The following is an 18481-nucleotide window of genomic DNA, read 5'->3' on the forward strand; positions in this document are numbered from 1 at the left end:
CTCCAATAACTGCTTTCCCTTGCCTTCCAGCCAGCTAGAATGTAAATCGTTGGCGGGATGGCAATCGGATAGTTTGGTTTTCCGAAGTCGCCCGGTTTCCTCTTGAGGCAACTTCAGGCGACTTGGAAAATGAAGCGCTCTGAGTGCCATCCCGGCGGCACGCTAATGGATAGTGTAGGACTCACCTACAATGAGGGGCCTAGACGTGGCACGTGAGCTTATACATTATTTGGCCAAATAATGGATAATGGATCTTTCTGTAGGTTGGATCGTCATACCTTAAGACTACAAGAAAATCATTTAAACATTAATGAAACCCAATAAAGTAGTTTTGCTTCCAATAATGATTAATTATATCTTAGTTTGGATCAAGTAAAAGGTACTGTTTTGTTAATAATTGTTAATTTGTATAATAGGTTTCCAGATAATGAATCCTATACCCGTACCTTCAAAGCTTTTTAGTGATTTTGCCATTATCTGTTATTTTGCCAGTTTGGGGTCACATTATTTTAAAACTATTATGTCATACAAAAAGGTTTGTAGAGATTTTGTGTATTCTGTGGGCAATTCATACCCCGGCCCCTGGAGGGCCACATTTAGTCTGTGGAAAACCAACTGAAGAGCCTAGAGGCTTGGGTACAGATATTAAAATTAAGCTAAAACAAGAACAGTGTCAGTTCTAGGCAGTTGATCACTGACAAACAGTTACATAGAGCAACAAGTTTGCGACTTTCCTTTATTCCTGGCTTGGCAAATGAGAATAATATCAGATGACAGAAACAAATAAGCTCATAGGGTGTACAAAGCCATTGGCTCAGTTTCTTCCTTTTTATAGTAATGTTCCCACTGGCTTTTTATATTCTTTTATTCCAACATTGTACCTGAGGGCTGTACTTGGCTTAGCATATTTTGACATCTGGACATCATAAAAGCTGTGGGATTTTTGAATGTATTTATTCTTGAACAATGATAGCAGACAGATGAGTCCTAGGCTAAAGTGTTTGCTGCTGTTCTGGCCATCAAGGCCATGTTTTGCTGAGAGCATTTACTGACTGAAGCATGCAGCTCATTAGACTTTTATTGGTTCCCGGTGTCTCTGCCCAAGGACAAAAAAATGCAGTTCACACAGGACGCCCTCCACACAGATGGACTTGACAGTAGCCAGAAATGAGACTGTATGTGTAAATTATGTTGTGAGCATTCAAGGCAGGGATTCCAGTTCTGGAAATTGAACCATCTGCCTAAGATTTTGTAGAGACTAGAATGGGAAAAGATCAGCTAAAATTTAAGATAAAACTGGAACCAGCTTAGAGCAATGAAATCATTTGTCTTGTTGCCTGAAGCACAAAAAAGGGTACACTCTGATAATGTTCCTTTGTTGTAAATGGTCCAGAAAGTTTCGAAAATAATATATGGTGTGTTATGATTTCCAGAATACTCAACTTGTGCATTCATTTTATAACTCTTTGGATTCTATGTTTTTGCTAAATCTGAAATCTATTGAGTTATGTCAGAGGAACAGTATTTACAGATGTATAAATCCAAACCTGGCTACGAGGGTCACACGAGGCAGGCCCGGACTGCAATCTGTGGATTCTGGAGAATGCCAAAGACTGGCCACTTTTTATGGGGATGCTGAGGACTGTTTGGGCCTCTATGTAATTGAAATACCAGGGCCTATTTTATATCCCAGTCCAGATCTGGACATGGGTGTGTGTGTAATAATATTTCTTAGGGATGCAAAAGTGCAATCCTAGGGTTACTTGGTAATCAAACCAAGTATCCCGCTGAAAGCCAAAGGATACTGGTACTGTAGTCCTACCAAAAAATAGCTGCTAGTTGTAAATGAATTATTTAAAGAAACAGGAATGCTGAAAGAACGATATTCACATATAAGAAAAAAATAATTACAGTAACCTGGCAATGCTTTAATTCAGTATATGGGGAATGCAATATTCTAAAATGTTGAAGGAATGCTACAAGTGATAAAGAAAACTTTGCAACCTCCATTGTGTTACATGACCAGGATCTGCAGTCTATTACAAATATTTTTACGCCCGTTCATATATTCATGAGGCAAACTGTGGAACAAACTCATATTACTGGAAGAGCGCCAGCATGGTGCACATCCACTTTCAAACAGGCAAAACACAGCCAAGACAAAGCACTCATTAGCGTTCATATTTTATAAGTACAGCAGGGATCCGCAATAGGCCTGAAAGAATGACTTGATGCCTGGTGACAGAAGCAACAATATCTTAAGGACAACGTGCTGGTAAATGAGGGAGAAGCAGCTGTCAATTTGCAGAGGCCACACAAAAACCACAAACAAAGCAATGCTGTTCTAAACTTCACTCCTGCTTGTCTCTGCCAGGGGCATGGGGAGGTTAAATTAAAAAAAGAAACACAGGCCAAAGTGGCACAGTTACCTGTTGTGTATTATATTGTAAACAATGCAATAATTCTTAAATTGGCTGTAAAGCAAGTGATGGGATTTATGTTGCCAAGCATGCTTGATGTTTTGCCTCTACTGTTTTACCATTTGCTCCCCAGCAGAGCTACCCACAATAATTTGCTCTTTGTATTTATTACTTTTCCTTCTGCACAGGTAAAGAAATAATACAACTTTTTATTTATAGTAATAGTAATGTTTATATTCTTTTATTTTCCCTGAATCAGAGTATAATATTAACAAGGATAGTTTACAGTTTCAAATGTATGTCTAACCTTTAAAGAACACTGTACCATAATCGTAAATACTGTAAATAATTCAGATTTTTCTAATTGAAATATTAAGAACTGGATGTGATCTTATGTATTTAATTTTTGCTTTATTTCCCCAAGACATTTATAGGGATATTACTGGGTAAGCATGCAGTCTGCTCCTTCAGTCTGAAATGCCCAGCTTTCTAATGTTGAGGCATGATGGGCCTGAATAGCAGAATGGGGCTGTTAATGGCACATTCTCCATAATAGGAAAAAAAACTACCTGGATCTGAGCCTAAGTAATTCCATAAATGTACACCAGCATAATCACTGTAGTAGCCAAAGTTATGTGGTGAAATAGCCCAAGGGTACCCTCAATTCCTTTACATGAAAGCATCCTTTCAATAACTGTTTAGCAAGAATATTCCAGCAAAGGACTTTATAATCTATGCAATAAAAGGAGCAAGGTTTGTAAAAGGTCCTTTAACCCAGAGCAACCCATCAGCCGGTAGCATTTATAGGTCGTATAATGGAAAGAAAACACCTGACCTGTGTAGATGTGGGTTACAAGACAGAGTGCAACTTCTGAATCTTTTATTACATTAATATACAAATATGTTGAAAAGGCAGATAAATCCTATGTAATTCATGACGAGCAGACAGAAACACAAGCTTCTGATTGCACCAAAAAACATGGAATATATGTCCCATCGTCTGGAAGGAATATATGTTGCATCATTGCATCACTTTAACCCATTCAAGTGACAAAGATTGTACAATCTATGATGCTGATCTGGAAGTACCATTGTACCACCAGTGTATATTTCCGGGACATATGTTGCCTAGCAATGCTTGCTGCTGGTGGCCTTCTCCAAAGCTGACAGCTACAAGGTTACTCTTATTCTAATATACAAGAAAACACAATATGAAGCAGGATTTAATGGCGTTAGAACCTATAATTTGTGGGTATCTGTACCTAAAAGCTTATAGTCTACCTTTAAATGGTTTTTCTGACCAAATAAAGCAGAGAGTTTCACAAGTGAATAAATATTTAGGCTGTCAAAACAATCTGCAGTCACAACATGGTTTACTATATTAAATGCAAAAGTTTTTGGTCAAACAAATAATATCACTGTAAGAAATTATTCCAAGTGGGATTAACCTCAGCCTTCAGACACTTCAGAACAGCTATGGCTGATCAACAGCAACATCTGTCTGGTAAGCAAAACACAGCTCTGATTTAAACAAGGATTTCTTTTCTGCTCAGTAAACAAGGGCCAAGAGAGGTTGAGAAATAACCACATTGTAAAGCTTGATAAGCTAAAACTGTGGGCACACAAAGTGGTACCAAGCAGCCATTTTATAAAAGAGGGCTGCAGCGCCACCTCTATGTGTGCCTCAGTCCTTTATGTGCCATGTTTCTGGGTTCCATCTTCCTCAGTGTGGGATTGCGAGTTGATCCTAGCAGTAGGAAATCTACAGACACTAAAATGGTTAAGTATGTTTCCCATAGCTATTCATAATAATATGACTATTGAAAAGTGAGTTTTACACTGGATTTTATAGAGGCGATACAACATGTTGCTCTGATAAGAACATTAAAGCATCTGCCACTATATAAAGATAAAGACTTCTTCTTCCTGTGCAGTATAACCTGAGCAAATACAGTACTTAATGTTTTGTGGAGCATATGTATAGAAAGATAAATCAAACTCAAACCAATCTGTAAAAACATTACATCTTCCCTTTAAAATAATATATGGGCCAAACACCAATGTAAAAATGTATGAACAAGTATGAGTGTGTAGTCATTACAAAACAGTGCACACCAATTCCATGCAGTTTATGCGGTCAGTCCAGCTTTGTTGTAGAAATAATAAATAATATTTTGTTTTTGTCAAGACACCGATGCTAAGTTTCATGTACATGACTATATGTACTCATTTGATGTGCTATCTTTTTATTTCAACAAGATTTATTCAAACTTATAAAATGTGAACGTTAGTGCACATTCCTTGCACAATATATTTCAGAAAACGTTTCACTCCAGTGATACACTGTGATAATCCTATTTATTAAACCTACATACAATTATCCTGAGTTTTGAACTGCCCCTGATTGCCAGGGAAAATGACCCACATTTAGGCTCCTTTAAATTTACTGAAACTGTAGAATAAAATCAAATTAACTTATGGCCAGATATCAGATGTCTTTTCTCACTCTCTATATAATGACAAATTGTGGTTATAATACAATTGCTAGAACAATAAATATTAAGCAGATCATAAGCATCTGGTAAGTGTAGTGCATTATTCTCCATGTTCATGCAACTGTCAAAAAACACACTGGCTGGGTGACAAAGCATCTATGGGAATGAATTTCAGATTGAAACAAAGTATACAGGATTTTTAAATACAAGGTGCAGCCTAAAAGAAAAGAAGGTGGCTGTTGTAGGGATGAGGCTATTGACTTTGGCTTTATAGTGACCAGCACAAATCACCCCCATGGTGCTTGTTTTAGAAGGGGGAATGATCCCACTGAAGTATAAGGATTTTTGTTTACATTTGGTATTCATTTTTGCTCAATAATGTTACTGGGCTTTGGTGGTATAAAGATATGTAGAAACACTATTGTGTCGTTTCTCTACTAATAATACAGTCATTCTGTAATCTGCTACGTCTACATTTAGCATTTGAAAGTTTCAGCACTTACAATTATGCTTTTTCAGTATGAAAGCATAATTAAGCAGTCTGCTTTCTCCACAATAATCCTCATTCATCTATGTCTGCCTTACAGGTGTGTTATTTCATGTAACCGCACACACAGTCAGTGAAAGCAAACACACCGTCATTGCATCAAGAAACAAAGGAATCTTTGTCATCTAAAGTAAGATAACAGTTCTGATAAAGGTCAGGGTAAAGATTTCGTTTATACACCGTGTGTAGATAGAGTATGCCGGATAGTAACTATTCATTTCGGCATATAAAAAATCAATAGCCAAAGCAAAAATCCACTGAGGTTTGAAAGGTCAGCTGCATCAAATACAATTTTCAGTTGTGCTATAACAGGCGAGGCAATCTGCAAAAAGTGATGTGCAGGCTAAAAAATGTCTGACGTGATTTAAATAAAAAAAAAAAATATATATATATATATATATATATCTCTTCCAAACGAGTATCCGCACTCCAAGATCAATCTTGATAAGGGCAGGGGTGCATGGTAAATCTTGCATACACCAATATTTCACAGACCAGCAAAAGGGACCGAAACGTTGGAGAAAGATGCAATAAAAGATTGTTTGTCTTATATCAAAGGGAGTGCTGGTCTGTGAAATATTGGTATATATATATATATATATATATATATATATATATATATATATATATATATATATATATATATATATATATATATGAATGAAGGCAATGCATGCTGATAAAAATCTAAGATGGACTCCAGCAAAAAACTTCTAGAAAGAGCACACAACACTATTTGCAGCTTAAACATCAGTTTAAAAGTGAGTTGGGCACACAGAGGCACAATCTCATTCTGCCTAGAACAGTGTGGGTGCTTAAAGAGCCAGCAAATAAAACTTTGCTGTCTCACAGAAGCCTGTTTGCCACTTGTTGTCTAGTGATTCTGTTTTGTCACTGATAACAGCTGCTTGAAGCTCTTATTGAGCTACAAAGGTGGCTCTGAATTGGCAGATGTCCTTAGACAGATGTCAATGTCAATTTTCCCCTTTAGCCAATGAATTGGCCCTGAAACTTCGCCAGATGTACCAAATCCCTAGGCAGGTAGTCCACAAAAGCACCAGCTATTACTCTAATATATACTTTATTACTAAACTTGGCAAGTTTTAAACTGTAAAGAACTAATAAATATTCTAATTAAAACCGCAAACTGTGCAGGAAAACCTTCATGTAATCTTAAAAAAATCATATAAACCCTGCCTGGTGACATTTGTTCTGTTAATTCCTTTTATAAGCATTTTCACATTTTAAAATTAACTTCCAGGGATTTAGGGATTAAAAAAAATCAAAGGAAAAGTAATCGTTTCCTCTCACAGGGAATGTGTCCACTACATATATTCAAATAGCGACACACCACAAGCCAAGCAGTAAGGGTGACTAAGCCTTTAATCCATATCAACCTCCCCCTAAGGGATGACCATCCATTTATTCTCCTTGCATCCACAAACTAAAATTGAAAACATTCTAGGAAACATCTAAATTGGTGATTTATATAAGGAATACCAATAATAAAATATAAACAGATTATAAGGGAGTAATGTGACAAATTATATAACTAAGCAGCAACTCTGAATGATGACATCACTATAAACAATGTAAAAAATATATATATATAATTCACAGGATACTCATGGCTGTTGGATCATATATTATTATCTCTTTTGCTCCATGGGTCATATCCTGCTCATCATGACCTGCCTTTAGACTGATTAATTCTTTTCTTGAACTCTTAAGCACCAGAAAATGCTGTCTGGCAAGCTTCCAGGATAGGTCCTTGTAAACAGAAGGGATTATGGAGGCGTTGGCCTTTAATGTATTATAATTGATATGCCTTACAATCTGTTACACAGAAGCCACACCCTACATGTATATGTAATGACTGGTGTACCTACCTCCCTGTGCTTAAATCAGATAATTGCCTCGCTGGTTGATACCGTAACCTACTTCCTGTTTTGCTGGCAAAGCACAAATATATTAGATAATTAGAGGCAAGCACTATGCATTACATGACAATCAAAAGTGAGCAAAAAGGAAAATATTAATATTGGGATCCAGATTTAAACAAGACATAGTTCACCAGGGTACACCTACATTGCATCTCTGTGCCTTAAAACATAAAAATAAAACCAGGACAATGAGGAGTATTTCTGGATATCTAAGTAATCTAGAAATGCTGTTGTTATTATGCTCAGAAAAATGACCAGTCCAAAAGGGGCAATAATTGCCTGGTAGCCAAATTTACCTTGTTAGCAGCACAATTACAAGAGAATATTGATCTCCCAAGATTTATTGATGCTTTATAGCCATACACCTTCTTGCTAGACAATGGAATTCACAATTCAGGAGCAGATCTAAAAGCTGTCTATGCACCTTAAGATCTGCTTTTTAAGCTAGGTCTTGTGAAGCACAAACCTCCTATAGACATTCATTGTGAGAATAAATCATGGCCAAGTTAATATTCGTTCATGTTTTTTGCCTGGGTCCATTGATTTATCAGACTTTTCTTGTTGAGAAAATCAATAGTGACATTTTACATATATTTAGAAAACAAAAATAAGGGGAAGGAAATATGTAACCTCTGATAAAATTGTTGCAACAGTGTTAAAGGGGAGCAGAGCTGATTAGAAAACATAGGAACATTATTGGCATGATGTATTTCCATGTAGTTCAGAAGTACTGGGTTGTCAAGCCATTGTTTGCTAAATAATCGCAACTCACACAGTTTTGCACAAAGCAAAGAGCCCAATATTTGCTCTAAGAAATGTTGCTTGAGGAATGTATCTTGTGTGACAGCAAGGTATACTCTGCTGCTGGTATGTGTCAGGAACTTGAAGGGAATACTAACGGAGGCTTATGCCTCATACTTCAACAGGGCGGCCCACATTGCTTTTGCCAGCAGCGAAGCAACACACTGGAAATTCCACAAGTTTTTCTATATAATTCAATTTTTATAAATACCCTTACCCAGGTCCCATACTGCACATCCAAAAGAAATATCTCACATGTGAACAAGAGGAAGATGTTTATCACAAACATTACAGGCATGGAACAAATCCGTGCTCTATTCCCTTGGGGGTGAGTTCAGTGACAAGTATTGCTGATTCAGGGAACAGTTATACAACGCACAATGGAATGTGGAGCTCAACAGCATGACCGCTTAAAGGAAACATTTTATTCCTTGAGTAGGAGGGCCCTTTGTAACACCAAAACACTACTTTTGGGGTTTAGAATTCTGAAAATATGTTTATATTAAGGGGTAGCTACCAATGTGAAACACACTTCATTCTCCTTTTTAGAACATATTTATTAGGAGAACATTAAACAGTTCCATCACGCAACAGTTTACCAGTGACACCATTCACAATCTTTTCTGCATCACAAATAATTAGCCATTGTCTGTGTGTTTAGAATATGTAAAGCAGAGGGTGGGCAAACTAAAGTACCCTTAAAATGTCACTCCACTACTCTGATGAATGTTGAAAGCTTTTGGTTGCCTTAAATGACAACTGCAGAGAAACAGTGGCAGCTCCACTACAGCTCTACAAATGGAACAGTATCTCCAGTGGTGAAACAGGTATGAATTATGTTCAACCAATGTTCTGTATGTGGTACCTTGGCAACAGAAATCTTTAAATTGGAATCCAGAAAACAAAGGATGGGTGCTGTAAATTAGGAGGAATAAGGATATTGATCATGGAAATCAACAGAGCAGCAAATGCCCTAATAAGATTGAATATTTTTATTCTGGGATTTACTTGGCTTTTAATACTCCAGCAACTGTGCCCTTATTGATATACTGTACACTGTGATTTAATTACAGCAACAACTACAGCAACAATGTTAGCCCACATAAATAAGGCACACTAAAAAAAAGTATTTTTTTCACATAAACAGGTAGAATATTATTAATTACATTACCCCCTCCCTTTGTTGTGTCTAATATGTGGTGGGATGCAAATCTTTAAGTTGCATTTGCAAATAAGAAATATAGTGCTTCTTTAAATGAGTGGAATTAAAAAAATTGATTGAATGATTGAGCTTTTTTTTTGGCAAAAACTCAAATTTGTCAAACTTTTTTTAAGATTTATTATACCACGAAGCTGCAAAAAGCCAGAATCCAAAAATTCACCATCTCAGACCTGTTGAGGTCCTGTATAAGTCAATGGGAGAGGTACCTATCCCAATTTGAAGGTATCGTGGTCTGTGCTAAAAAAAACTATGTTATCAATTTTTTTCACATCTGATGAAATTTAGTTTTTTTTTATTCATAACTAAGCTAAAATCAGGCATGGGAGTTTGATCAAGCTTTTTTATTAATATTATGAGATAAATATGGATTTTAGTAAATAACCCTCTAAATTTTCTTTAATATGTGCTTTATGCATTTTGAAAACAAGGCATGAACCACTTGCTGAGATCACTCAGGCTATACAGATGTCCATATTTTCTCAAAGAAAGTTAAAATGACTGTACATGCAACATTGTAGGAAAGTATGTATATTACATATGTTACAAAAGTAATGATAAAATGTAACTATTTTTTAAATAAAATAAACACAGTATTTTAATAGTTACTTCAGAAACGATTGTATTTATCCAACCTTACCATCTCTTAACCATTTAAGAAAAACAGAGCTATGCAATCTAAGATTCCACTGCAAATGACCAGCTAAGGGGTTTCCAGTACTCAGTACCCATACTTTACTAATGTGAGGTCTACTTTTAGTGATGTTGTCCCATTATATTCTACATCCATAAAAGCATTGTTTGCATTCTGTTCCATGAAAAATATTACTTAACTTTATATTGATTTATGAGAGAATTTATATTGCTACATTTAGCAAACCTATATTTCTTATGTAACCTTAACATAAGAAATATCTGAATGAAAAGCATGAAACTGGAGGGTGATATAGACAAGCTGTTTGTTGACAGACAGTGTCTTGAGATCTACTGATCACCAGCTAAAGGTCTACTGGTAGATCCCGATCTACCTTTTGGGCACCCCTGACCTAGATGCACTTCAATTTGTATAGTGAGCTTTGTGGTTAGCACAGTGGCATTTGCTATATTAAAGGACTGTAAGTTTGGTTTCCCAGCTTTAAACACAGAGACAAGAAGTACATCTCTATGTAAGTGTTCCTCTCATTCTTGGCTCAGTAGCAAAATGCTTGGGTAAGGCAAAGTTACATCCTAAACTGCTCAGAACTCTCTTACTGTAAATGTGATATTTGGTGTTATTTTACTTGAGCTAAAACAATACATTTAAAAACAGATTTTCAAGAAGTCTTGCACTTTTATCTATTTCGGTCGCATTACTACAGGGCTATTTGGGCTCCGATTAAAAGCTATGTGAGAATAAATCAGACAAAATTCTACACTTGCCGGAAGATTAGCTTTATCACATGTGAATTGTGCAATACTGTATTTATGCTGAAACAGTGGAAATATTTCATTATTGGGCAGTCCTGCAGGTGCCATGCCAACTGAATACACAAAAGAATGAAGTACAAAGGGCAAGTTCTGCAGGCACAAATGGCACTCACAAATTATGGCCAGTTCTAGTCCTTAACACAAAGTTTTCCAAGTCACCAACATTTGCATCTACTTGCCAAAAATGAACAGGCTTCTCCTTATGCAGTTTTCTAAAGTCAAATGATTTGTGTGTTATAACCAGCCAAAGGACAGAGCACAAGCTGTTGTCTTATAAATAAAGAGAAAAGCATGTTGTCTTATAAATAAAGAGAAAAGCAACATGTTGTAGCCAGAATGACTGTATGCATGGCAGGGAGAAATGTGAGAAAGAAGAGCTGATATGTTACTGTTTAGAACTGTACTGCACTGTTTACTGTAGTGTACTATTTGCCTCTGTAATTTCAAAGGCACCACCAGTAAACATGTCAATACTCAATTACACTAGACAGTTGCAGAAAACTCAGTATCATAAAACTTTCAACTAAGGCCCAACAATGGTTAAAACATTATAGCAATCAGTATTCTTTTTATTCTCATTTCCTTATATATCTAAATATAATACAGTCACACCATATAAATCATAATTTATTTTGTGTTTATATGTAGTTTGTGCCAGGTAAGTAAAATAGTTTGGTGACCAAGCTATTTAGATACTATAGCAAGTATAGCAAATGAGCTATTTCTACTTTAAAGGACCAGTAACATCAAAAAAATTTTTTTAAAAAATCGTTAGTACACATCAAAAAAAAAACACCACCACAAATTATAATTTAAAATCACAAAGCCTTTATTAAGAAATAACTTACAGAAACTGCACTTGTACAGAAACGGCGAAAGGGCGACCATCCATGCTGCTGGGCTCGATTTCTCCTCCCTGGCTACTCTGCTGACAGCGTGTGAAGGAGCAAGATGGATGCCTCATGTCTGCGATGCGATGAAATGACTGCTCGAGCCCCCTCCTCCTCCTGCACTATAGATGAGAAGCGCCCACCTGGACACTGGAGGAAGCGGTGGTAGTGGAGGTGGCGGAGGGAGCTGTAATTCAATGTTGGCAGCGGCAGCCGCTACTCATCATCAGTCACTGGCCAGGCCCCTCCTCCTCCACCTCTCCCTGCCCTGGTCGCTCCTGCTCCGTTCCCTGCCAAGAGGTGTGCTAGTGCTGCAAGTATAGCACGTACTGAGTTGTGGGAAGCTTCCCCCCTCCCCACAGCATTTGTTTGAAACTGTCCAGCACAGTGTATGCGGCAATGAGACGAGGCGACGCAGTTTATACTGTGCCACAAAGCTGCCAGTGTATAGCGCTAGTGTATTTTCAGCTGCTGCCCAAGCAGGAAACTCTGCAAGTTTGAGCGGAAGAGCGGAAGAAGAAGAGCGGAAGCACTAGCGCTATACACTGGCAGCTTTGTGGCACAGTATAAACTGCGTCGCCTCATCTCATTGCCGCATACACTGCGCCGGACAGTTTCAAACAAATGCTATGGGGAGGGGGGAAGCTTCCCACAACTCAGTACGTGCTATACTTGCAGCACTAGCACACCTCTTGGCAGGGAACGGAGCAGGAGCGACCAGGGCAGGGAGCGGTGGAGGAGGAGGGGCCTGGCCATTGACTGATGATGAGTAGCGGCTGCCGCTGCCAACATTGATTTACAGCTCCCTCCACCGCCTCCACTACCACCGCTTCCTCCAGTGTCCAGGTGGGCGCTTCTCATCTATAGTGCAGGAGGAGGAGGGGGCTCGAGCAGTCACTTCATCGCATCGCAGACATGAGGCATCCATCTTGCTCCTTCACACGCTGTCAGCAGAGTAGCCAAGGAGGAGAAATCGAGCCCAGCAGCATGGATGGTCGCCCTTTCGCCGTTTCTGTACAAGTGCAGTTTCTGTAAGTTATTTCTTAATAAAGGCTTTGTGATTTTAAATTATAATTTGTGGTGGTGTTTTTTTTTTGATGTGTACTAACGATTTTTTTTAAAAATTTTTTTGATGTTACTGGTCCTTTAAAGGGGAACTATTGTAAAAATAAAATGATTTTCTGACTGCAGAATCACTGCATTGCTGGATAATTTCTATTTGAAGTATCTATAAAAATAGGTACTGTAAAGCAGCAAAGCTTCTCACCTGTCATTAATCTTTGGGCTTCATAAGGTTCCATGTAACCATTGCTCTCCATTTTGATTCCCTTGTTTTTCTTCTCATTTTTGGCATCAAATGGATCGGAATAGTCATCAGCTATAATAACCTGAAATAGGAAAGGTTGGAGTACTTTTATTATACAATTTATCAATATTTCTTCTTTGAACAATACTAAATGATGACAAGCACAGATGCAGGGGCAAAATTCTTAGAAATACCGTTGTGCTTCATTTATAAAAAATATATATATATATACATATACACAAACAAGTTATGTGAATGTCAAAATTCATAACTGATCGGAATGACCCTTTAAATAACAGGTATACATCCTTCAAATATATAGATATGGTTGATGTCCACACTAATTTAAACCTCCTCTTTACTACAGCGTACTAAGGCAGATATCGAATTTTTCTTATTTTGTACAGTATTTAATCACATCCTTTGAGACTTGCCATCTTCCACTAATGCATGCAGAATAGCACTTCTACATCAGTAGCTAATGCCTATTTCTAGACAACATGCAGTTTACATTGTAAGTTCTACAGGGCAGGGACCTCCTCCCTCTGGTGTTTCTTAACATGTTCCACTTAATCTTTACTAATGTAAATATTTGTGTACAGTCAATATTTTTTTTCCGGCACTTGTCACCATTTGTACTATTGCTGTCATATTAAAATGCTTACACATCAATCAAGCTTTTCTTTGGAAAACTACTTGCTCCAAGCTGCCTCTAAAGAGCATTAAAAACCTAAAATAAAAGTAATATTTAGTGGTACCCTTTGTTGCTTAAAGCACTAGTTATGGCACCTTCCCCTGAAGTAGCTATGTGGGGGGAACAGGGTTGGGTGGATAGCAGACCCTCTTAGGGCAAGAACACACATAGCGGATTATCCACCATCCTGCACAGGTGTTTTTTTATAGAGGCAGAGGAAGTGGACCCATCCTAACTCGCACACCCCCATAGCTGCAATGAAAGGCCCGGCATTAGCATGTGTGGAGCAACATGGAGTGGATACTTGTGTGAAAGCACAAATGTATGCATTTTTGTGCCCATAGTCTGCACCTGGGCTGCAAAGCACCAGAGAGAGGAACATTTAAGTTTAAACTTTTTCAAAAAGAAAACAACTGAAATAAAAGGTGTTAAAAGGTGTAAATGTCAGTTTGTCAACAATCAATCTAAATCTAGTTTACATTGGGATGGAATACATTTGCTAACCAGTGGGATATGAACACCTTCAGTGCCTATGGCATCTGCTATTTGATTAGAAATGTTGATTAGAAATGTTTACTTCTGGAACGCAACCCCTCCCAACTCAGTTTACAGTAATAAAGGAGCATATTGCAAGGCATTCTAGCACTCGGGCAGAACGGAGAGAAATGAAAACCCTTCTCGCTGAAGGAATTATGTGCAAAGCACACAAAACATTCCATCTGTGTCATTGCTATATGCTTGGGCCTATTTTCTCAGTGAGTAGTATGTATACTCATCAAGCAACATTACGCAATTTCTGATTTATTCTTAAGAACTCCTTGTTTCTACAGAGAGATCTCAGACACTTGCTTGAACAGCTACAGAAAGTCTCCATACCTAGTTCATCTGATTCTTGAATTCAACTTAATTAAATTTTAACGGAGCATTGACTCAAGTAAAAAAAGTATAGGCAGTATATTTTACTTAAAAGTGATTGCCTGGTGCATTTCAAACATGAAAGTATGGTAGCTTCTAATGAAAGAAAACATTACAAAATGTACACCAAGGCTCCTTAGATGGAATTACATGTGCCCGTACTGTTGCTAAGCATTTATAGGATGTAATTTGGTCACAATAAGCATAATCTTTCTTAGGGCAGGGCTGCACAATTGAACACTTGCAGGATGATTGCGACCCCAAAACTGCTCAAGAGCTCCATAGATATTTTCAAATTTAACCTGTCCATTGAGCATGCAATATGACACATAACTGCCCCACTTTATATTGTATAGGACTGCTGTGTGCAGGCAGTGCAGTTGGAATACAGGAGATAAAGGATGGGTTCAATGGGGGCTGTAAAGTCGGAAACATAAGGCTATTGATCATGGGAAGCAACACAAAAGCCTTATGACTAAATACGTTTAAATATTTTTATTCTGGAATTTACTTGGCTTTTAATACTTTGTCCTTATTGATATAAATTGTTTGATTAAATTACAGTGACTATGTAAGCACACACAAATATGGCACACTAAAGAAAAAGTTGTTTTTTCACATAAACAGGTAGAATATTATTAATTAGATTATCTCATTCCTTTATTTTGTCTAATATATGGGGGGATTATTAATGCACTTGTAATCTAATGATCTACCTAGCAAGGACCAAACACGGAGTAGCTTCAATTTCCCTGTTTGACCCGTTTAGATCAATAACCAAAACCATAGACTTTTCTGACACAAGGGCACCCATTCCGATTAAAAGAAAGGAGGTTCAGATTAAATATTTGGAATGGGATTTTTACAGTGAAGTTGTGGAATTCTCTCCCTGAATTTGTTGTGCAGGCTGATGCATTCGATAGCTTTAAGAAGGGGTTGGATGGCTTTTTAGCAAGTGAGGTAATACAGGGTTATGGAAGATAGCTCATAGTACAAGTTGCACAATTGGAGAGGCTTATTTTCCCTTTCTCTTGCTCAACTAGCAAGTATATAAGCATACAAGTTTGAACTTGATGGGCCTGTGTCTTTTTTCAACCTAACTTACTTACTATTAAAACAATAGGCAAAAAGTATATTCAGCAGAAGCCCTATCCGTTGCACTCATTATTCAAAGGATTTACCAGCCTTTTTCAAGCAAAATAACAGAAAATGCTCAAAGAAAGAAATTTTTTTTTTCAAGAGCATGCCTCTAAATGATTTATGTTATATAGCCACATCTTCTACTTCAAACAAATTATGAAAACGTTTAGTGCGTTTGGAAAATTTGACTAAGTTTGCATATCTACATAGGAGTGGACATTGCTGTGCTGTTGCTTGCACCAGCAAAACCTACTGTTCATAGCCTGTTCAGGTGAAGTGCATTTACAAAACGACATGGCAATTTCTGCTATTGGTCCAAAGGCTGTCAAAATGTCCAGTGCAACATTAGATATCAGCTGTACAATTTACATAGTTAGTTACATAGTTAAATCGGGTTGAAAAAAAGACAAAGTCCATCAAGTTCAACCCCTCCAAATGAAAACCCAGCATCCATACACCCACCCCTCCATACTTTCACATAAATTCTATATACCCATACTTATACTAACTATAGAGTTTAGTATCACAATAACCTTTGATATTCTGTCTGTCCAAGAAATCATCCAATTTGTCTTCATTTACATATGTGTGACTGTAACAGCATTTATCGGAGTATTGATCTTCTTCAAGCGGTTCATATTTTATCAATGCTGTCTTTATTGCTATTGTGCAAATAGGATAGGGCCATTGTTGGTTCTTGTTTACAGCAGCATTTGGTGGAATAGATGCATGCAGAGAAAGAAAATAAGCACAAAAAGATTTAAGACAATTTTTTAACATCCGTTGTTGGAAACACGTCAGTGCTCTCAGGAGCACCAGCCTGTCACTTATTTTGCTTTTTTTGGGATAAGGTGACATGTATAACAGAAACCTGAGTTATCCTGGGGAAGAGATCCGTTTGCAGACTTTTAGAGCCTTTGTTGGACTGAAGCGCAACTACACAAAGAAGCCACAAACAGCAAAGAGATGCAGATAACACCTAATGAGGGCATAGCAAACATTCATGAATAGCTCTTTCATTCTTCATTGGGGCTCTGAATACGTGAAACAGGAAACAACAGTGTTTACAGTGCTCTTTCTCCTCCACTGCCCCTTATATGCTTCCTAAGGTCCCATCCTGTTAAAAGATGCCTTCTTGAAGAAAAACAATATCAAGTATACACGTGGCTCCCATGTGATGTTTAATAGAATTTAAGTTAACGGTTTCCTGAATGGGACAGTGTTACAATGTTACACATAAAAGGGAACCGTTTCACTTAGAGACTGGGAGTCTCTGGGCACAGAAGATGAAAGAGGAGGTCTAACAGAAAGTGTGAAGAAACTCTGGCTCCCCTGACTTTCTCATCTGCCAGTTCCCCATTCATACACTAAGAAAAAGAGACATCTGAAAATAACATATTCAGTTTGAACACACTAACTGCAATAATATTGAGGGATGGCCTGTTGCATTTTTTTCTCTCAAACTTTGCATTATTGATGTGCGGGTTGACCCTATAGCAATGGTGTGAGGGCAGATACAGTTTCAAACCTGCCCAATCCCAGACCGATCCCCATGTACTTTGGATGTTGGTTGGGATCGTTGTGCCGCCATACAAATAATGAAGATCACAAGAACTTAAAGAGGTTGTTCACCTTTAAGTTAACTTTTATGTTTGGAATGGCAACTTTTCAATTAGTCTTCATTTTTAAAAAAAATAGATTTTGTATGATTTTCCTTTTTCTGACAGTTTCCAGTTTTTAATTTGGGGTCATTGACCCCACCTAAAAAAACAAAGCTCGGTATGGCTACAAATTTGTAGTTTTTGCATGGTTGCTAGGGTAATCTGGACCCTAACAGCAGGAGTGCTAAAATTGCAAACTGTGGAGCTGCTGAATACAAAGCTAAATAACTCAAAAACAACAAGTGAAAACCAATTGCAATTTGTCTCAGAATAGCACTGTATACATCATACTAAAAGTTAGTTTAAAGGTGAACAGCCCTTTTTTTAATAGTGTGTGTGGCAAGTTTTTAGCCTTTTGAGGATATGTGGTAGAAGACAGGACAATGATGGTGTAAAACAGGAAAGTGCAACCAACAGTTCAGCATCTGTTTAACTGTTCTTGTGAATGGGATTATAGGACTATATTTAGTTGCATTGTGTGACAAGCGCAGGTCTGGACTTGCATTTAAAATAGGTGCTGGTATTTCAGATACACAGAGGTCCAAACAGCCCCCTACCAGACTACTAGATAATGATGATAAGTGCTAGGCCAACTCACAAAAGATGAAGAAATAATAATTATCACTGAAATTAATTCAAGCTACATATTAACTACAAATAAAGCTAACAATTATAGCAAAAGACAGAAAAATAGAAAGAAATCTTTCTAGTGCAACGTTTAAATGTCAGCATGGGGAAGTGCAGTGAACAACAGTAGCAAAATACAATAATAGCAAATACATTAAAATTTTACATTTAACTCTGCCAAGGCTGTAGAATAGATTTAATAAGAAAAAAAATACAATACTTTAAATTGAGACATTTATATGTCCATAGGAGAAAATCCCCATCATTGCTCTCAAGCAGAGAGCAGGACAGTGTTCAAGCTAGCACAGACTGAAAGAAAAAAATAATAATGTAATTAACCAATGAGAAATGTAAGT

General features: G+C 37.4%; 1 protein-coding gene across 2 annotated transcripts in view; it reads right to left on the minus strand.

Moving 5' to 3' along the window:
* shb.L (Src homology 2 domain containing adaptor protein B L homeolog) overlaps positions 1-18481 on the minus strand; it is a 119537-nt gene that overhangs the window by 56963 nt on the left and 44093 nt on the right. For both annotated transcript variants that reach the window (XM_018257012.2, XM_018257020.2), the window contains exon 2: positions 13050-13170. In XM_018257012.2, coding sequence (XP_018112501.1) covers positions 13050-13170 — 121 coding nt within the window. The remainder of the gene's footprint in view (positions 1-13049; positions 13171-18481) is intronic.

This window comes from Xenopus laevis, chromosome 1L (assembly GCF_017654675.1).
Source record: "Xenopus laevis strain J_2021 chromosome 1L, Xenopus_laevis_v10.1, whole genome shotgun sequence".
Taxonomy (NCBI): Eukaryota; Metazoa; Chordata; class Amphibia; order Anura; family Pipidae; genus Xenopus; species Xenopus laevis.